Below are 21,309 nucleotides of genomic sequence, written 5' to 3' on the forward strand. Positions count from 1 at the left end.
AGGCCCCGCCCCACCCCAGCCTTCCCCACTCTATGGTCTGTGTCCATGGGCTATGCATATGTGCATATATGTTTTTTGTTTAATTTTGTCCCATCACCTTTACCCCTCTTTGCTCTGAGATCTGTCATTCTGCACACTTCTTTTTAAATTTAAGCTGTCTGTTTACTATCATTGGGAAGCCCTACAAATTAATATTTCAGGAAATAACCCTGCCGTGTCTTCAGTGGTTCCTTTTGCCTCTAGAATGAAATCTAAACTACTTAGCCTTTTATTCAAGGCTTTCCACATCTGGTTTAAAGCCTGTTTTTGACATGCTTTCTTCTTACCTGTAGCTACCCAGCAGTCCCCTCAAATGAGCTCTGTCCTTCCTGCCTCTGTGCGGGCACACTCCGCCACCCTGCTCCCCCCTCCTCTGCCTGTCCAAGGGGCTTTCTTAGTGAGCTCCCTGCCCCTCCTTGGCAACTCCAATTAGAAATGACCTCCCTCCTCTTTGACCCCAACCATTTATTGTCCGTGCCATTTATCTAGTAACTAATCCAATATTAACTGGTGGCAGCTTTTGTATTATCAAAACGAACTGCCCTTTATCTCTTGTGTGGTTGCAAAACTATTTGTGGGTTTGTGTCTTATTTCCTCAGCTAGCCTGTGAGGCCCTTGGGGAGAGTGGGCCTGCATGTAGTAATAGTAATAGTAATAGGCAGTAATAGTAGTGATGCTGACGATGATAGTTTACGTGACAGCAAGCTTTTTGTGGGCCAGGTACTGTGTTAAGCACTTTCCATGTATGAGCTCACATGTTAGTGAATAAGCATTTGTGTCTTGGTATTGTGGGTTTACTTGGCCTCAGATCAAACCTTTTTATCTTTTTAATATATTTTTATTTATTTCGGAGATGAAGGGAGAGGGAGAGAGAGATAGAAACATCAGTGATGAGAGAGAATCATTGATTGGCTGTCTCCTGCCCTCCCCCTACTGGGGAGCAAGCCCGCAGCTGGGCATGTGCCCTGACTGGGAATTGAATTGTAATCTCCTGGTCATAGGTCAGTGCTCAACCACTGAGCCACAGCAGCCATGTAAACCTTTTTTTCCCCCCCCAATTAAATATTTTTATTGATTTTTAGAGAGAGAAGAAGGGAGAGAGAGAAAGAAAGAGAAAAACATCCTGTACACCCCCTGCCAGGGATCGAGCCTGTAACCTGGGCATGAATTGAACTGGCAACCTTTCGGTGCATGGGATGGTGCCCAACCAACTGAGCCACTCTGGCCAGGGCTCAAACCAAACCTTTGAAGGGGGTTATACAGGAAAGACCACCCAGTCACGATGCCCAGACACTAATTCTAGCTCCTTGGCCAGAGTTTCCTGGGGTAAGGCCTGACATGGAGGGAGGAATAAGGATGGCAACAGCCTGGGAGAGAAAGGGAGAGTCACAGACGGGAATGGAGAGGCCATGGACTTGATGGCAGCAGAGGCACGAGTGGCTCCAATCAGGCCGTGCCGGCAGACTTGTCTCCTTTCCTGTGTTGGCGGGGTTAGGGCCAAAGAAATAAGGCCTGTGCTGGCAGGGCCTGGCCAAGGCCTCCTTTCCACAGCAGGTCCCTGCAGAGGAGCCCAAGTCCCCAGGGATGGCAGGCCTGACGCACGGCCGCCTCCTGGGCCTTTCCGAACCCCTGGGTTCCCAGCCCGGCTGGCTCCCGGCCACCGCCTCTCCCGCACTAGGAAGGCGCCCGCTGGGCCCGGGCCACGCTGGGAGTGAATGTGCTGAGTGTGCCGATGGGGAGCCGCCGGAGCCAACGAGCTAATGGAAATTAATCCCCACCATGGGCCGCTTCTCTCCTATGGCCAGCATAGCTCCTCGGAATCTCTCCCAGGTCTCTGCCCTGCAGCTTTTCAGGTGCTGGGACTCCGGGCAGTTCCACCCCAGCCTTTACGTAAACGGAAGCCTGGACACAGGAGGCCTGCCTGCGCTCTAACCCTGCGCCTCCCCTACGTGGGGGGCCAGGAGGCATTGTTCATGTGCTGAAAACTTGGGGCATCGCACTGATTTATGTGCCAGCCTAGCAGCCTAGGACCAAATCCCATGCCCCCAGCGAGGTGCACTTTGGTACACTATGCTAGGCACAGGTGAGTGGGTCTCAGCACCCACGTAGTGAAATTTTTGGATTCTTAAAGACAGAGAAGATGAGAGAAGAAAGGATTTTAATGTTTTTATTTCTTATTAATTTTTAGAGAGAAAGAGAGAGAGAGAGAGAGAGAGAGAGAGAGAGAAACATTGATGTGAGAATGAAATATCGATCGGCTGCCTCCTGCATGCCCCCTTCTAGGGATTAAGCCCACAACCCAGGCATGTGCTCTGACTGGGAATCAAACCAGCAACTTTTTTGGTGCCCAGGAGGAAGCCCAACCAACTGAGCCTTACCAGCCAGGGCTAGGACGTTAGTGTTTTTAGACACTCACCTCTAAAGGGGCTGACAGTTTCAGCCCTTGGTCAAAAGCTCCACAACTGATTGGAAGGGCTGTCTTCTTAAAGGACAGATCTGGGTTGTCCAGCCTGTGTGGCTCAGTGATTGAGCATCAACCTATGCACCAGGAGGTTGCCGGTTTGATTCCCCGTCAGGGCACATGCCCGGGTTGCAGGCTCGATCCCCAGCAGGGGACATGCAGGAGGTAGCTGATCGATGTTGATATTTCCCTCTCATCGATGTTTCTATCTCTCCCTTTCTTCTCTCTTTAAAATCAATAAAAGCCTATTTTAAAAAAATAAGAAGAAAAAAAGAACAGATACAGGTTTCGGGAACTGTGGTAGACTGTGGGATCCAGACATGTCCCAGAATAAATGTAACCACTTTCCGTTAATTACATCATCAAAACTTTAGCTGTATTTTACTGAAGCAGACCTTGAAATCAGGAAAGTGGTTTAATTCGCTGCCAAAAGAAGAATAAGGGGTCTTTTTCCTCTGAAACTTTGCCCAATGTCCTAGAATGAATGAACGCCATTTCAATTTTATATTTATATAAGATTTGTGTATTTAGCCGTAGTATTTTCTTTTCTTGGAAGTCTTATTTAGATGGCTGCCATTGAATTCTCTACATACAATTCCAACGCTCATCATATTTATAATAGAGTATGTCTGCCTGAAAAATAGGAGCCACCCTTCCTGTCCTTGAATTCCCCACCTCTACCCAGAGCCTGGCACCTGATGGGTATACAGTAAACATCTGCCAGGCGAATGAATAAAGGACCTGAGCTCCTGACACTGAAACAGCCGCGCAGGAGGAAGGAATTTGATGCTGTGAGCCTCAGGAGCTGCCAGGATTATACCCTCGAGGCGGTGCTGACTGGGCTTCTCTTTTTGTTGTTAAATAGATACTTAATAATTTAAGAAGCCAGCCCTCCCACGGTTGGGGCTCAGTTAGCCTGCTCCTGAGGCGCTGACGTTCCCTGCTGGCGGTGACGGACCCTGGGGATCCTCCATGGCCCCAGGCCCAGCCACACTGCCAGCTCAGCTCCTGCCTGAGTGCCCAGGAGCCAGAGGCCCAGAAGCCGGTTACCACAAACAATTCACTCCAGTAAACAGACAGAGGTTCACTCCTCTTCCTCTCTTCTCTCCCTCCCCCTCCCCCAGTCTTTCTCCTAGCCCAGCCTTCTGCCCTCCTCCAGCATCTTGGTCCAGCTCCCCAGGCCTAACTGGACAGCTCGCCAGGCTTTACAGCAGGGCTGAGAGGCATCCACCTGAACCCCTACAGTGTGGGCCAGAAGCCCGGTTTGGCTGATGCTGACTTAGGATTGGGGGTGGGTGTCATGTCAGCTTCCGGGGCTGACTGTGGAGAACCCTGCCTGCCATTCTGGGTGTGAGAGAGATAGTCATGGGGAACGCCCCCTCCCCGCCCCCCACCACACCTCTGTTATCCATAACCTAAGGTGACCAGATGTCTTGCTTTTGGCGGGACAGTCCCGATTTTTAACAATTTGTCCTGTATCCCGCGGCGTTTTAAAACAGTCCCGATTTTTCGCCGAAACCGGTTTGGCTCAATGAATAGAGCGTCGGCTTGGGGACTGAGAGGTCCTGGGTTCGATTCCGGTCAAGGGCATGTACCTTGGTTGCGGGCATATCCCCTGTAGGGGGTGTGCAAGAGACAGCTGATCGATGACTCTCTCATCGATGTTTCTAGCTCTCTATCTCTCTCCCTTCATCTCTGTACAAAATCAATAAAAATATATATTTTTTAAAAATAATAATTAAAAAATAAATAAATAAAAAATAGTCCCGATTTTTCAAAAGAATCTTTCCAAAAATCGGGATTTGTTTAAAACGCCGCGGGATGCGGGACAAATTGTTAAAAATCGGGGCTGTCCCGCCAAAAGCAGGACGCCTGGTCACCTTACCCTAACCCCACTCGGATCTCAGATTGCACATGGTCTCCCTGTCTCCTTGTTCGTCATTCTTTCCTCCCTCCCCGGAGCTCCTCAAAGACAGGCATTTTGTTTTCCCTTCATGTGTGATCAGGCTAGCACAGGCCTGCGCCCGCAGGAGCTGGATCAGTGTCCGCCCATCCAGCCACAATACAGCGATGGGTAGCCACTGTGTCAGGCGCCAAGCCTTGGGGAGAGAGAGGTGAGCAAGACAGACGTCCCTGGGCCCAAGGAGCCTGCAAGACAGACATTAAGTTAGTACAAGTGTGAAGAGAAACATAAATGAGAAATGCAAGCGCGAGGGTCAGGGCACACAAGGAGAGACCTGACCCAGGTGAGGGGTCAGAAGAAACTTTACGGAGAAGAATCTTATACCGCCAGGATGATTTCTAAAGGATGAATAGGGTTTAGGGGAAAGAGTGGGGTGAGGGAGGGCTCAAGAGGGACGGTTCTAACACAGGGGATATTTGCTGAATGGGTGGATTGGTAAAGCTGGCATTGAAGTCTAAACTCACTGGCACAGTGGTACAGGACATTCTGACTGGCACAGGAAAACGATGGATGAAGGATGGTGGTGTCTTGATCCTGTGCATGGAATAGGGCAGTGGGAGTTACCTCTTCATTGGCCCCGTCACAGCACGGGGGGAGGGGGGCCTTGTTGCCTCAGGCTATGCTCTGATCACAAATGCTTCCGGGAAGGGTGTGGGATAGATACATCTACTTCCTTTGCCAGAGCTGGGGACTTTGGGACTCAGAGAAACCCCTTTGACTCCATGCCATTGCCCAGGGGCCTTGCCCACCTCGGGAGCCTAACCCAGGACTCTTCTCCCCGCACAGATGAGCGGGAAGTCGTTCAGAAGAAGACCTTCACCAAATGGGTGAACTCGCACCTGGCCCGCAAGTCCTGTCGCATCACCGACCTCTACAAGGACCTGCGGGACGGGCAGATGCTCATCAAGCTGCTGGAGGTGCTCTCCGGAGAGATGCTGGTGAGCTCCCTGCTGGGCGGGGCCCTGTGGGGGGGGCCGTCCCCCTTCAGGAAAGATATGGTCTGGGGGCATCTCCAACTCTCCTGGCCTTCCAGGTTTCTCCCTGTCCTTTTGGGAGGTTTTCATCCATAAGGATGTGAGGTGTCCCCGTGGCTGGCTAGGTTCCCAGAGTTTCTTGCCTCCTCTGGCCTCTGCCAGCCTTCATGCTTCTCCAGGAAGCCATGCGGAGCTCTTAACCTTCTCCACTTGGGATCTGGGCGGCTGTGGCTCGTCTGCAATGGCCCGCCCTCAGCCTCCTTGCGCAGGCTGAGGTACCCGGGTTGACGGATTCCCGTTACCCGGCTGGAGAAATGTGCATCCTTCTTGGATTGGAACCAAGGGAAAGCGTGGAAGAGGCCGGCTTGTGTGTTCCACTGCTCTGAGGAATGGAAGTTTATCACAGGGCCTCTCGGTTGTAACCCAGCAGCAGTAACGGTGCCCCTGAGGGAGAACCAGATTTAGGTCCATGTTTTCCTCAGTTGCTTTCATTGTGACCTTGGGCCTATCAGGCAAGACCTTCTTTGCTTCGTTTCCCCGACTGTAAAAGTAGGGAAATAACACCTGTGCCTAATGAAGTGATCTGAGATCCTCAGGGTCTGGATGAAAAGATACCACATTCTTCTGTTGCCTTTTCAACTCCAGGCTAAGGTCTGCCTCTTACCCTGCATTAAAAGCCCTCTAGTGAGAATTATCCCCCCCGCCCAACCCTTTAGATGATGAGGTTACCCATCAATGGTGGTCCCCTTGAATTTTGGCTGGGGCCCTTGTTTGGGGGGGGGGGGGGTGAGGAGGGAGGAGGTTGGATGGTGGGATGGACCCATGATTAGACACCAAACTGAAAGCCACTCTGATCACCAGCTGGCAGTAAATAGTCCTTATCCCTGAGCTTGGCACATGCTAAGTGCTCAACTTATCGGTTACTTATTGTGTTTGAATGCCATGTATCACCCACCCAGAAGGCTTTGCGTAGTCCCAGGCTCAGTACTGATGCAGCCTGGTTGCAGGGTGCTTGAGGGAGGGAACCCCTGAACTTTGCTGAGAGAATGGGGTTGGAAAGTATCAAGGCGTGAGTGTGGGGGTTGGAGTTGAGCCACGAGGGTGGAGGTGGCTGCCGAAGATAGGAGCTGGTCCGGCTGCAGCCACCTCTGTAGTCACTCTGAGGCCCCTCCATGCCCACGGGGCCCCTGCTGTCCCACAGCCGAAGCCCACGAAGGGAAAGATGCGCATCCACTGTCTGGAGAACGTGGACAAGGCCCTGCAGTTCCTCAAGGAGCAGCGTGTGCACCTGGAGAACATGGGCTCCCACGACATCGTGGACGGCAACCACCGCCTGGTCCTGGGCCTCATCTGGACCATCATCCTCCGCTTCCAGGTGGGTTCCCACAGCGCAGAGCGGGTGGAGGCAGCCTCTCCGAGCCAGGCAGGTCTGGGAATCTTATGAAATGGTGACTACAGTGGGAGTGTGTGTGTGTACACTCAGGAAGCTAGAAACCTGTCCTGTGGGAAGGAGTGACCCTCCTCTGCATCGTCAAACTGTCGAAGCTCCGGGCAGGCCATCAGTCAGCGGCGGCATGGCCCTGTAAGGGAGAGGAGAGAATTTAGTAGCTGGGCTGAGGTCTGTCTAGAACAGCGGTCGCCAAACTCATTAGTCAACAGAGCCAACTGTCAACAGTACAGTGATTGATATTTCTTTTGAGAGCCCAATTTTTTAAATTTAAACTTCTTCTAATGCCACTTCTTCAAAATACACTCGCCCAGACCGTGGTATGTTGTGGAAGAGCCACACTCAAGGGGCGAAAGAGCCGATGTGGCTCGCGAGCCACAGTTTGCCAACCACGGGTCTAGAAGATCTATTTTTTGTCCCCTTCCCCCCTATATGGGTAACTTTCCGGGTTTTGACATAGTTTGATTCAGAAATTGCAAGAAACAGTACAGAAGATCTATTTTTATGTGTTTCAATCAGAAACTTCTCTCTTCCCACCCTGAACTTCAAGGATTGTTATTTATAAGGAAATTTAGAAAGCTCGAGGGAAGGAAGCAGGACCTTCCACCTGCTGGTTTGGGGACAGAAAGAGCCTCGTCAGAGCCCGGAAGGGAAGGGAGAGGAAGGTACCGCACACAGCTCTCAGCCTGAAGAGCCCAGCCAAGTGCTCTCTGGAGTGTCATCTCTCCGTGTGTGGGAGGCGGGGGAGGGGGTGATAAAACCGTAACAACGACAGGACTGGAAAGAATGAAAAGGCAAGAGACGCTCCTGATCCAAAGCCAATACCTTCCGGCGTTAGTGCTGCTCCCGGCCTGGCCGGACATGCTCCTCCTGAGGAGGAACCGGTGTGGTGTTTATTCCCAGCATCCCATCAGCGCTATCGAGTGAAGGCTATCTCGTCACTGCCCCTGCGTGCTGCTGACGCTGTCTGAGGCAGGGAGACCGGCCCCCGGGACCCAGCCTCAGGCTGCGGTGTTGCTGCTGGGCTGTCAGGGCAGACCAGACAGATGGCTAGGGAGGAGGGAAGAGGGAAGGAGCCCCCCACGGAGAGCAGGAGGGCAGGAGCCAGATGCAAATCTAATTCCTCTCCCCCTGCTTCCTTCATCCCCAGATTCAGGACATTGTTGTTGTTCCGGAGGGTCCGGAAGGTCGTGAGACGCGCTCGGCCAAGGATGCGCTGCTGTTATGGTGTCAGATGAAGACAGCTGGGTATGTCCTGGGCACCCGCTGCCGCCATGTTCCCCACCCACCTGCTCCCCTGAGCACGGCCGTCCCCCAGGGACAGGGCACCATCACCCAGAACTGTAGCAGTTTCGGAGTGATGGATGCACAGTCTATCCCATCCTGATTCTTTGGGGCCTGGAACACAGGGTTCCTTTCCAAAGCAGTCGTGGGCCAGACTGTGGGGTCTGTGGGGTGTATGAGTCTTTGGGGCCCACGTGGTGGGGGACCCTCTGGGAGGCTTCACGGCTGCCCCCGTGTGGAAGCGGCTTGAGGAGAGACGGGTCCATCCCCCTCCTGTGTGTGGGCCCCTCAGTTCCTACCCTTGTTTGGGACCCGAGAAGAATCCTAATGTTTCTCTTGGATGCAGCTACCCCCACGTCAATGTCACCAACTTCACCTCCAGCTGGAAGGATGGCCTGGCCTTTAACGCCCTGATACACAAGCACCGGTAAGAGGGCAGAAGGCGCCGAGGGGAGGGGCAGGTCCCCTGCGGGTGTTGGGACACATTGCACTCAGCATGGAGGTTGCTGTTCAAGCTTCACGGGAATGTCACCTCTGCTGGTCTTCCTCTCGCCCTCAGCAGCCCTGCCCCCCTTAACTTCCCTCTGCGGCCTTCCCAGGTGCGGGTGCTCACAGCTGCCCCCCGCCTCACCCCCAAATCCTCCTTCCACTTTTCATGCCCGTCCCCCTCCCCCCTGCCAGGGCCTTTGCACCCTGCCAGGGCTGCCCTGTTGGTGGGGATGCCTTGGCCTCCACTCCCTCTGATAGCCTGGCTTCGTCCTCAGGCCCGACCTGATCGACTTCGATAAACTGAAAGACTCCAACGCCCGACACAACCTGGAGCACGCGTTTGACGTGGCCGAACGTCAGCTGGGTATCATACCGCTCCTCGACCCCGAAGGTGAGCGGCTCCCACTCCAGCCGTAACCATAGGGGTGGGAAACGGTGCTTCTCATGCTGGAGGGAGTGCCAGGCTGACAGGGCACCTGGAGGGGTCTAGGCCAGGTGCTGGGCAAGCCCTGAGCACAGCGAGGGGATGGCAGCCAGGCGGACACTCTGTTTGGGGCCTGCCCTTCAGCTCCAGTTGGTTCCTGGCACCTCATCTGGCCTGATGGGGGCCCAGGATAGCCTTTGGGTCCTTCTCTCTTTCATGACTTATGGTCCACCCTCTCGCTAAAATCTCAGGACCATTTCTCTTCCGTTCCCACCTGCTGCCTGTCACTCGGTGCCTGTAGTTGAACTTCACACTGGAGAAATGGAGATAAACCCTCTCAGCCTGGCCTTTCCGGCCTCTAGGTCAGCCCTGAGAGCACCTTTCCCTTTGCAGATGTCTTCACAGAAAACCCCGATGAGAAATCCATCATTACCTATGTGGTGGCGTTCTACCACTACTTCTCCAAGATGAAGGTGCTGGCGGTGGAGGGCAAGCGTATCGGCAAGGTACCGAGAGTCCCGTAACCAGCGTCACCGCGTTTGCCACCCAGGCCTTGACCGGGATGCCGCCGATCCATCCCAAGAGTTTTGTGCCTGGGCTCCGGCTGCAGTAGAGGAGAGGTGTGGGGGTCACACCGCCCCCCACCAACTTCCTCTGAAGCCAAAGTAATGGCTCCCATGCTGAATTCCAAAGCAGGCAGGCTGGCAGTCTGTCCTGAAAGGTGTCCTGGCCTGCGCCTCTGAACCCATCTTCCACCTGCAGACCCAGGTCTCATGACTGTTCCCCCAGGAACAAAAACGGGCTTTTGTCTGTTGGTTTCTCATAGGTTCGGGCCTCTTAGGCTCCCTGGTATACCAGGAAGCCACCACCCTGTGCAGGCCCTCATGCCAGATTGCTCTCCCCTGCTGGGTCCTCAGCTGCTTGAGGGTGGACACCATCTCTCATTCATCCATGTGTGCCTGGTGCTTAGCAAAACAGTGCCTGGAAGCCCTCGATTCCTGATATGCCTGGAAAAACAAGCAAGATTTTGGCCCCTCTAGTGTCCTAGCACAGGAAGCTGACCACTCGTTTCTCAGGCTAAGGGAAGAGGGGGGAACTCCTGAACCCCTGCAGGGCCAGCTGCCTGCTGAGGTTGCCGGTGCACTTCCAGGCCATTCCTCTGCCTCAGCCACAGCCCTGGGCCCGGAGAATAGCCCAACGTGATACTGGGGTATTCATGGCCAGAGAGCAGGAAGACCACCTTGCCTGTGGTCCTCCCTGACGCGCCCTTGCTCTTCTGAGGAGGAGGAGGAGTAATGAGGTGGTTCCCTAGGTGATCGACCATGCCATTGAGACCGAGAAGATGATCGAAAAGTACAGTGGACTGGCCTCGGACCTGCTCACCTGGATCGAGCAGACCATCACCGTCCTGAACAGCCGCAAATTCGCCAACTCCCTGGCCGGCGTCCAGCAGCAGCTGCAGGCCTTCAGCACCTACCGCACCGTGGAGAAGCCGCCCAAGTAAGGCCCCGCCGCTTGGGTGGGAGAGCGGGCATGGGGGGGCTGAGAACCAGCCGCCTAAAGGCAGAGCCAGCCTCCGGGCTTGAGAAGTGTACGCGGGAGGTGTGTTCTAGAGAGCTTCATCTCTGTCGCCTCCTTCATCCCCTCCTGGCCTCCCTGCTCCCAAGACATCAGCCTATAGGAAGTGGGCATTGAGGAGTGACTCCTGACTCATAGCCAAAGAAAGATCCCCAAGGGGGAGCAGCCGTGAAATCTCAGGCTTCCACATCTCTTCAAAGAGCCCATGCTGGAGAGTGCCTTTCTCGTCTGTGCACTGCACTTTGTGCGTATTTTGTGGCGATGCCCTCTGTATTGGGCCCTGTTGACCACCAAGTACATTCTTGTTCTCTCTCATCTGTCAACTGCTCCTCAGCAGAGCTCTGAGCCCGCCTCTCAGGACTTAAGGTTTCTCCCCAGTATGCTCAGGGCCTGGGTGGGTGCACGTATGCACAGATACACACAACCATTCAGGCTCACATGCATGCATGCACACACATGAAAACAAGCACACACAGACACAGGGCATTCCTGCTCACCTTCTGTTAGCTTGCCCAGCTCTCTGGAAACAGATTTCTAGCTCCTCCGTGGCACCCTCTGCCTGTTCCTCCTCCTCTCATCTTCCACACTCTTCATTCAGGACTCTCAAACAGGGAAAGGCGAGACACGGAGTTTAGAATGTCCTAACGAACAAGTATCTGATTTCTGGTTTCACACTAACCCACTCTGAAAGTCCTGAACCCCCTCTGAAAGAGAACATCCCCCGTGGGCCTACCAGGCTCTGCACACAGGGTGATAGCTCTGGGCCACAGCCCTCCTGAAGTGCCTGTGAGCAGTCAGACCTATGAGGCCGGCCTCAGCGTGGGGACCCTGCTTACAGCTGATCCTCAATTGCCCGGTGGAGGTGCTTGCATACATGCAGAAATGTGAACGTACCCAGTTACCTAGAGCATAGACCTTAGTTCCAGATCTCATTTCCGACACCTAAAATCCTCCCAGAACCCAGTCTGTCCTCCCACCTCGGGAGCAGCTGGCCTCTGGGACTTTCAGGAGAGCTGACTCAGTAGGACTCAGGTGAACGCTACTTTCAATGCAATATGTTATGTGGGTGCCGCTGCCTCTGAGGACCTACTGACCAAAGCGCATAAGCCTTCCTCATTTGTGAATAGGGGAGAGTTTCTTTGTATGGATTGGTGAAACCCCATAGCTACAGGAACGCCCAGGCTATGCCAGGAAGCCATTCCCCCAGGGGAGCAAACGCTGTGGTAGCGCATGTGTTTTCTCCGGTTTGTGTTGTAGCCTTTAGACCTCAGTTGGTGAGTATGATAGATGTTTTAACAGATACGTGCACCTATAGATCCTTTTTACTTTTTGTTTTTTAAGGAAATACGCTTTGCTAGGCAAGCTCCAATTTACCCGGGTTCTGTGCCAACTTCTCCCAGGCTGGCTGTGGGATCTCCACAGGCATCTCTCTACCTCTGTTTTCTCGGCAGGTTTCAGGAGAAGGGGAATCTGGAAGTCTTACTTTTTACCATCCAGTCCCGGATGAGAGCCAACAATCAGAAAGTGTACACGCCCCACGACGGGAAGCTGGTGTCTGACATCAACCGGGTACAGTAGTGATTCCCATTACATGTTGCCAGTGAGTGTCCGAGTTCTCCGGGAGGGCGCTGGGAGGGGTCCCTGGCGCTGAACCACTCCACTTTCCGTGGTGTTATTAACTATGCACGCTGGCTCTTTTGGGTGATGTGAACCTAATCCTAAGAGGTCAACTCCACCCATGGTCCATCCACCAGTTCAGCCCCTGATCAGATGCTCAGAATCCATTTTTGGAGTCAGTTATTATCGTCTCGTCCCTGTTGGACATTAGATTTCTTTAAATATGGAATATTAACTACTTAGAAAAGAAACACCTTCTAATATTTCCAAGGTTTAGATGCTTAACACCCCCTGGAAATTCTAACAGAATGGAGATAAGCCATTTGCAGCGCAGCCACAGAGACCAATAATGTTATACTATTGTAGGTCAAGTCCAAGGCAGGGTCAGGGGAAGAGGGTCTGGGAGCTCATACCCAGGACTCCCTGAACTTTGGTGGGCCCAGACATTCCTGAATTTGGTACAGGCAACGTCCCCTGGGAGCCTAAATTCCCAAAATCACTCAGCGTTGGGCAAAAGAGATGGAACCCCCAAATCCAGGTCTTCCTCTTGTGCCCCAAGAATCCTCCTCTGTCCCTCGTGCAGGCCTGGGAGAGCCTGGAGGAAGCCGAGTACCGACGGGAGCTGGCCCTGAGGAACGAGCTCATCAGGCAGGAAAAGCTGGAGCAGCTGGCCCGGCGCTTTGACCGGAAGGCCGCCATGAGAGAGACGTGGCTCAATGAAAACCAGCGCCTCGTGGCCCAGGTAACGGAGGACGCACTTCCAGAGCCCCCCGCGGTCAGCTGGGCCGGAGCCCAAGCTGGCGTCTTCGTGGTCATGGGTAAAGCCTCTCTGTGGCCACAGATAAGCCTTTCCACAGGCCTGGCAGCCCTGCTCCCCAGGATTGGGTGGATCAGGATTCAGCTCTGAGGAAGGAGTCTGGGGGACTTAAAGTCTCATTTTTTTAGGGAAAAAGCCTCACACTCCAAAAATGGCCCCTGAACCTGTCATCAGCTAAAGCCAGGGCTCGAGTGGGCCTTAGGTAGTGGTCCTGTGGGGGTGTGATACAAGCAGAGCATCTTGTGTGAGGCAGACACCCCTTTGGACTCTGGCTTCTAGGGCCGGGTCCTATGTCACTGGCTCAAAACTGACCCAGGCTGACTGTCCGTGACCGTGTCTGTCCCTGCTCACTCGGAGCTTGGGCACAACTTAAATTCCACCCAGAAATGGCAAAGCAGGTGTCCTGAGAGAACTGGAGAGTGTGCATCCTGAGGCCAGCTGTTCACAGCTTCATGGCTCCAGGTCAGAGCCCTTTCCTGCCCAGAATAGGGCAGGGCCATGCAAGGTGAGTGGTGAGTGTGGAGGGCCGAGAAGGGGTTGTCAGCAATGTATGCACAGCACACCCACCTGTATGGCACAGGGAGCAAAATCTCGAGTTTTTTTGTAAAGGGTCTTGTGAGACAGTCACCGGGACTCGGCTCTGCTGAGGTGTCTGGGAAAGACGGCAGAACCCAGCCTTGGGAATGCTCTTTCCCGCCCAGCACTTGTTCCGAAGGGCCCGGCGGTTTCCTCTGCCTTTGGGGAGGAGCCCGCTGAGCTGCCTGTGTCTCTCTCTGCGGGGCAGGATAACTTCGGGTACGACCTGGCCGCCGTGGAGGCCGCCAAGAAGAAGCACGAGGCCATCGAGACGGACACGGCCGCCTACAAGGAGCGGGTGCAGGCCCTGGAAGACCTGGCCCAGGAGCTGGAGAAGGAGAACTACCACGACCAGAAGCGCATCACGGCCCGCAAGGACAACATCCTGCGCCTGTGGAGCTACCTGCAGGAGCTGCTGGCGTCCCGGCGCCAGAGGCTCGAGACCACCCTGGCGCTGCAGAAGCTCTTCCAGGACATGCTGCACAGCATCGACTGGATGGACGAGATCAAGGTGGGCCCGGCACTGCCCTTCCCCCACCTCCAGCCCTCCCCTGGGGCCTCAGTGCCCGTCCTGCCATTAGCACATGCTTCCTCCCTAGACTCCTCCCAACCAATCACGTCCCAGAATCAGAATGGAGAAACAGATGCAGTGCAGTGTCTGGCTGCATCTGCCTGTCTACTGCTTGGCCCACTCTGCTCCAGAAAGTCAGCAGCCCAGGTCTACTCTGTCCCCAGGATCAAGAAATCTTGGGTTCATAGTAGCAGAGGTGCCAACCTGCAGGGTCTAGAGAGATTGGTTCATGAGGAGTCTAGAGCATCCAGACCTGCCCGCCTAGGGGCAACCAGGAAATCTGAATCTCCTCTCCTTCCACCACAGTGCTCTCAACCCACACACCTCAGAGGGACCATAGAGTTTCTAAAAGCACACATGCTTCGCCCTGGCTATTTTCGCCCAGTGGATAGAGCATTGGCCTTCGGACTGAGGGTCCTGAGTTCGAATCCAGTCAAGGGCACATGCCCTGGGTTGTGAGCTCGATCCTCAGTTGGGAGCATGCAGGAGGCAGCTGATTTATGATTCTCTCTCATCACTGGTGTTTCTATCTCTCTCCCTCTCCGAAAACAATAAAAATACGGGTTTTTTTTTAAATAAATAAAAATGCACATGCCCAGGCCTCAAACCTAGACAAATGCAGGAGATCTAGTGAGGAGTTCATGGAAGGTGGTCCAGGAATGACTCTGATGGGCACCCCCAGTGGGAACCCCTGCCCTGAAGCCCCTTCCATGCCAAGCAGCAGCTGTTTTCCAGCTGCACAGACTCCCCCAGCCCATGGACCCCCACCTCTCTGTCAGGGTCTCTGCTCCTGGCATGCATATCTCTGCCCCTCTCCTTATTCCCTCACCCCTGTCCTCTTTGCCAGGCTCACCTCTTATCCGCTGAGTTCGGGAAGCACTTGTTGGAAGTTGAGGACTTGCTACAGAAGCACAAGCTGATGGAGGCCGACATCGCCATCCAAGGAGACAAAGTGAAGGCCATCAACACGGCCACGCTGCAGTTCACTGAGGGGAAAGGTGAGGGTCTGGATGTCTCCCTCAGAAGCCAGGGCCCCACCCTCTGGCTCAGCTCTCTGGCACCCCTGCTTGGATAAATCTCCTTAGCTTTAGAATTCAGCCTCTTCCGGTAGCTAACGGTGCAAGAAAGAAGCCTTGAGGGATAGCAAAACTCTCCAGAGAGCAGGCAACTGCTTTGGTCACCTGTGATCAGAAGATGTTTATAAGCACCAAAGAGACATCATCCGTCCTTCGTCCTCTCTGCCAGTTCAGGTTACAGCAGAGACCAGTTAGGTTTATAGCTTCGGGTCTTAAATAGGAGACCCTGTTGTGTCCTTGAAGAATCATCTTGAAATTTGTATCTAAGCTTTTTTTTTTTTTTTTTTTTTTTTTTTTTTAAATAAGAGCGTATTTAAGCCCAAACTGACCTGATGGGGAGCAACATCTCAAATGCTTTTCTCTGTGTCTAAGCCTTTTAAAAAATAATTGCACGTAGTACATTTCTACTGAGTGTTGACCCAGCTTTTAACCTCCCTTACCCCTGAAAGTTGACTGGGAACTAATTATTAAGAAGCTGCCCAGCCCTCTGAGCAGCCGAGCCCCACCCCCACCTCCCCTGCATCCAACCCCAAAGCTCAGGGAAACGCCAAGTTCCAGATCCTGTGGTTCTAGCCTGGCAGCTCGCCCATGGATGAAGCCCTCACCCCTCTCCCCTGTCCTCTCCCGCGCCTCCCAGGGTACCAGCCTTGCGACCCCCAGGTCATCCGGGACCGCGTCAGCCACCTGGAGCAGTGCTTCGAGGAGCTGAGCAACATGGCGGCCGGGCGCAAGGCCCAGCTGGAGCAGTCCAAGCGGCTCTGGAAGTTCTTCTGGGAGATGGACGAGGCCGAGAGCTGGATCAAGGAGAAGGAGCAGATCTACTCCTCCCTGGACTACGGCAAGGACCTGACCAGCGTGCTCATCCTGCAGCGCAAGCACAAGGCCTTTGAGGACGAGCTCCGCGGGCTGGACGCCCACCTGGACCAGATCTTCGGGGAGGCGCAGGGCATGGTGGCGCGCAAGCAGTTCGGGCACCCGCAGATCGAGGCCCGCATCCAGGAGGTGTCCGCCCAGTGGGACCAGCTGAAGGAGCTGGCCGCCTTCCGCAAGAAGAACCTGCAGGACGCCGAGGGCTTCTTCCAGTTCCAGGGCGACGCGGACGACCTGAAGGCCTGGCTGCAGGACGCCCACAAGCTGCTCTCGGGCGAGGACGTGGGGCAGGACGAAGGGGCCACGCGGGCCCTGGGCAAGAAGCACAAGGACTTCCTGGAGGAGCTGGAGGAGAGCCGGGCCGTGATGGAGCACCTGGAGCAGCAGGCCCAGGGCTTCCCCCAGGAGTTCCGGGACTCCCCGGACGTGACCAGCCGGCTGCAGGCCCTGCGGGACCTGTACCAGCAGGTGGTGGCGCAGGCGGACCTGCGCCGGCAGAAGCTGCAGGACGCCCTGGACCTGTACACGGTGTTCGGGGAGACAGACGCCTGTGAGCTGTGGATGGGCGAGAAGGAGAAGTGGCTGGCCCAGATGGAGATCCCGGACACGCTGGAGGACCTGGAGGTGGTGCAGCACAGGTCAGGCCGGCCCTCTCGTCCTGCCTCCCGCCTCCTCGCACCCGGCCGTGCCCTTACCCTCCCCCAGGGGTGGGGACAGCTTCTGATCAGCCAGGGCCTCTCTGTGAGGCAGGGGTGCCCTTTACTAGAGAGGCCAGGCACCAGAGTCACCAGTCGGTCTCTGTGGCTTTGGGTACTTCACCCCCGCGGCCTTCCTCAGAATAAACAAAGGGGCTCATTCTGGTCCAGTTAGTCAATTACTGTTTAGCTATAGCAGCCTGTGTTCAAATGAATTAGATACTGAACCCCTGACATGCAATGCAGAGGAAAGTAGAGCTGACCTGGTTAAGGTGGGGGGGGGGGGCCAGGAGGCTGGGGCCCACCAGCTCTGGCTGAGGGACAGCCAGAGAACCCAGAGAAGCCACAGAGACCAGCTGGCAAACCACGGATCTGCAAGGCCACTGCCACTCCCCTTATCCCGATTCCGTGGCACGTCAGCACGGAGGCCTGCCCGTGTCCATCCGTGCCTCCTGGTACAGAGTCCAGGGGGTGGAGGAGGGAGAGGTCCCTCCCTGGAACCGACTGAGGCCGGAGGGACCTGGGCTCTTGTCCCAGAAGGGTCGGCTTTCACACTACACGGCTCCCCTCCCCCCAGCAGCTGTCCCTTCTCCTACCCAGGGACAGGCATCTGGCTGGTGAGTACCCTTCAGGTCAATGTGTCAAGGCAGTGGAATTGGGGTCCAAGAGCAGTGACTGGGGCCGTGGAGGCAGGTGGTCTGTGGGGGTATTAACCTCCCATCACTTCGTTTTCCCCCTGTGCCTCTCTGCTGAGCTGGTGGCCGGTATGGCAAGGAACCAGCTCACAAAACTGGACCCATGAGCCCCCAAAAGTGGGCCCATGAGCCCCCAAAAGTGGGCCCATGAACCCCCAAATAGGCTGTGTCCGCATATCTTTCTCCTTTCTCCCCTGCCCCGCCCCTTACCCGGTCACATGTATGGAGGAGGCGGAAGGAGAAAGCAAGGGCTACCCAGGTGGAGCCTGGGTGGCCACCGGCAGGCAATGCAGCACCTGCCGCTGCCTCACCAGCCCTCGTCGTCTCTGTCCACATCAGGTTTGACATCCTGGACCAGGAGATGAAGACGTTGATGACTCAGATCGATGGCGTGAACCTCGCCGCCAACAGCCTGGTGGAGAGCGGTCACCCGCGCAGCGGGGAAGTGAAGCAGTACCAGGACCACCTGAACACCAGGTGAGGCCTGGGTGGGGCTGGGGGCATCACCCTGCCCCTGACACCCCCTGGGGGCGCGGCCAGGTTTGTACCCTGTCTCTCGGCTGGCCTCCTTCTGCGGCAGCAGGGAGGGGCTGTGTGGTGACCGGCCAGGGAGGGGGAGAGAGGTGTTCACGCAGCTGCACATGCTGCGCCTGAGGGTCGGGGCGGTGGCCCTGTGTGAGGGGGGGCGTTCTGAGTGCCGTGGCTAGAATCAGGCCGGAGGCACTCAGGCCACATTCCCGGGCATTTCTCCGGGAAAATGCTTTCTGAGAGCTCTCAGTGCTGTGCTGCCCATGAAGGAAGGCTGCTGTCTGTACAGAGGGCACCTTCCTCTTGCATCTGACTTGAACGAAGAGCATTAGCAGGAGGCCTTGAGCACACTTCTCGCTCAAAACAAAGCACGGGCCCTGAGGAGCCCTTGGAGAGAGGGGGGGTGCTTTCCGTGCAGGCGCGGTGGCCCAGGATCCTCGAGGATCTCCAAGGCAGAGCACAGGCCCCTGTCCCGTTGGTCACCCCGAACCCTGCACACACAGTGCCGAGTGGTCCCCGCCTTCCTATTGCCCCTGCCCCTTCCCCCACATGTTTCTGAGCTTTGTTCTGCCCGAGGCAATCGGGGAGGTGCCTTTAGGGAAGAAAAGGGTCAGCACAGTGGAGATGCCCAGGGGCCCAAAGGGAGGCAGGGGAGATGGGGAAGGGGGTGCTTAGGAGCCACTAGGACAGGCCGATTGTCTCAGCACCTGAGGTGTCAAGGCAGTGGAATTGGGGTCCAAGAGCAGTGAAAGGCCGGGACCGGTTTGGCTCAGTGGATAGAGCATCGGCCTGAGGACTGAAAGGTCCCGGGTTCGATTCCCGGTCAAGGGCATGTACATTGGTTGCGGGCACATCCCCAGTAGGGGGTGTGCAAGAGGCAGCTGATCGATGATTCTCTCTCACATCAATGTTTCTAACACTCTATCCCTCTCTCTTCCTCTCTGTGAAAAATCAATAAAATATATATTTAAAAAAAAGAGCAGTGAAAGATGCCAAGAGGCGGACTGGAGCTCAGATGCCTCTGTAATCTGAGGTTTATGCAGCTCTTCTTTTTATTGTTGTTGTTGTTGTTGTTAATCCTCACCTGGGGATATTTTTCCATTGATTTTTAGAGAGAGTGGAAGGGAAGGGGAGAGACAGAGAGAATTATCAACCTGAGAGAGACACATCCATTGGTTGTCTCCCACCTGTGCCCCAAACCTGGGCCAGACATCAAGTGAAGTGACTGGTCTGGCCGGCGTGGCTCAGTGGTTGAGCATCCACCTATGAACCAGGAGGTCAAGGTTCAACTCCCTTTCAGGGCACATGCCCAGATTGTAGGGAGCAGCTGATCAATGATTCTCTCTCGTCATTGATATTTCTCTCTCTCTCTCTCCCTCTTCCTTTCTGAAATCAGGAAAAATATATTATTTTTTTAATAAAAGGAAAAGGAAAAAGGCTTAATTGGGGCTGCAGACCCATCCCAGACCCCAGGACATCTACCAGAACTTTGCACATTTCCCAGTTTCACTCTGGCACTGCACTTGAAGATTAAGATTATATTACCCATTTTAATTATAATCCCAGTTTATCCCCTTCCGCCTCCTCCTCCTCCTTCACTTCTTTGCTTTTAGAGCCAAGGTGGCCTTCAGGCCTGGGCACTTTGAACAGGGTCAAGCCTCTTCAAGGTTCCTCTAGGCCCGAGACTAAATGTTACCGTGTAGTTGGAAGCTGCGAGGATTAGGCAATGGTGGCATGTTGTGTGCAAAGAGGAAAAGGCTAGTCTAGGGCAGCTGGGACCTTACGCCCCGAAGCACTCTTCAAGTTGATGATGTGGGCTTTCTAGTCATTTTCAGTATTTCAGTGGCTCTGGGAAGTGGTATGTTAGCCTGGAATCCAGCTGCACACAGAGCCCAGCTAAGTGCCATGTTTCTCCACTTACGGCTGGGATCACGCTCTGCCTCCTGCCGATGGACAGACCCGATTGGCATGGTGTGGTCCTGGGTAAAACTGGATAAATGCGCCTTACGCCCTGCAGTTTGGTGGGCAGGTGACTTTCTCCGTGTGCTAGGTCTCTGGGGAGAGACTCTGGTGGGAAATCTGGGAAGGGATGCCCTGTGGGAAGAGTTACGGAAGAGGGCGTCTCCGTGTCCCCCTCGGCAGGTGGCAGGCCTTCCAGGCCATGGTGTCCGACCGGCGGGAGGCCGTGGGCTCGGCCCTCCGGGTGCACAACTACTGTGTGGACTGTGAGGAGACCAGCAAGTGGATCCAGGACAAGACGAAGGTGGTGGAGTCCACCAAGGACCTGGGCCGGGACCTCACCGGCGTCATCGCCATCCAGCGGAAGCTGTCGGGGCTGGAGCGCGACGTGGCCGCCATCCAGGCCCGCGTGGGCGCCCTGGAGCGCGAGTCGCAGCGGCTGATGGCCTCACACCCCGAGCTGAAGGAGGACATTGGCCGGCGGCAGGCGTACGTGGAGGAGCTGTGGCAGGGCTTGCAGCGAGCCCTGCAGGGCCAGGAGGCCTCGCTGGGGGAAGCCAGCCAGCTGCAGGCCTTCCTGCAGGATCTGGACAACTTCCAGGGCTGGCTGGCCATGGCCCAGAAGGCCGTGGCCTCAGAGGACACGCCCGAGTCCCTCCCCGAGGCTGAGCAGCTCCTGCAGCAGCACGCAGCCATCAAGGACGAGATCGAGGGGCACCAGGACAGCTACGAGCGCGTCAAGGCGTCCGGGGAGAAAGTGCTCCACGGCCAGACGGACCCGGAGTACCTGCTCCTGGGCCAGCGGCTGGAGGGCCTGGGGACTGGCTGGGACGACCTGCGTCGGATGTGGGACAGCCGCAGCCACTTCCTGGCCCAGTGCCTTGGCTTCCAGGAGTTCCAGAAAGATGCGAAGCAGGCTGAAGCCATCCTCAGCAACCAGGTAGGCAGAGGTATTCGGGGCTTGGGGGGGGAGGGGCTGGAGGAGGGATGTCTCTCAAGGCAACAGCACTGAGGAGTCTCCAAATGTGCTGCAGGTGCTCAGGGACCAAGTTATGCTTCTCTGGGACTCTCTTTAGCCACTAATTAGGGAGACAATCCCCTTTGTTTCTTATGTGTCCTTTTCAGCCCTTGTCCCAAACTATGCCTGTTCTTGGGTCAGAGGCTAGGGAAGTGCATTTCCCCCTGGGCGGTTACCCTTCCATGGGGCTTTAGGCACATTGGGTACCCCAGCGTGAAGAGACCAGGC

General features: G+C 55.3%; 1 protein-coding gene across 2 annotated transcripts in view; it reads left to right on the plus strand.

The window, feature by feature from the left end:
* Positions 1-21,309, plus strand: part of SPTB (spectrin beta, erythrocytic) — a 121,264-nt gene that overhangs the window by 67,638 nt on the left and 32,317 nt on the right. For both annotated transcript variants that reach the window (XM_084866295.1, XM_084866296.1), the window contains exons 3-16: positions 5,250-5,401; positions 6,639-6,812; positions 8,035-8,132; positions 8,515-8,595; positions 8,933-9,048; positions 9,475-9,587; positions 10,394-10,581; positions 12,111-12,228; positions 12,860-13,018; positions 13,878-14,180; positions 15,088-15,238; positions 15,954-16,824; positions 17,916-18,053; positions 20,247-21,003. In XM_084866295.1, coding sequence (XP_084722421.1) covers positions 5,250-5,401; positions 6,639-6,812; positions 8,035-8,132; positions 8,515-8,595; positions 8,933-9,048; positions 9,475-9,587; positions 10,394-10,581; positions 12,111-12,228; positions 12,860-13,018; positions 13,878-14,180; positions 15,088-15,238; positions 15,954-16,824; positions 17,916-18,053; positions 20,247-21,003 — 3,419 coding nt within the window. The remainder of the gene's footprint in view (positions 1-5,249; positions 5,402-6,638; positions 6,813-8,034; positions 8,133-8,514; positions 8,596-8,932; positions 9,049-9,474; positions 9,588-10,393; positions 10,582-12,110; positions 12,229-12,859; positions 13,019-13,877; positions 14,181-15,087; positions 15,239-15,953; positions 16,825-17,915; positions 18,054-20,246; positions 21,004-21,309) is intronic.

This window comes from Pipistrellus hanaki, assembly GCF_964339955.1.
Source record: "Pipistrellus hanaki genome assembly, chromosome: 1".
Classification (NCBI taxonomy): Eukaryota; Metazoa; Chordata; class Mammalia; order Chiroptera; family Vespertilionidae; genus Pipistrellus; species Pipistrellus hanaki.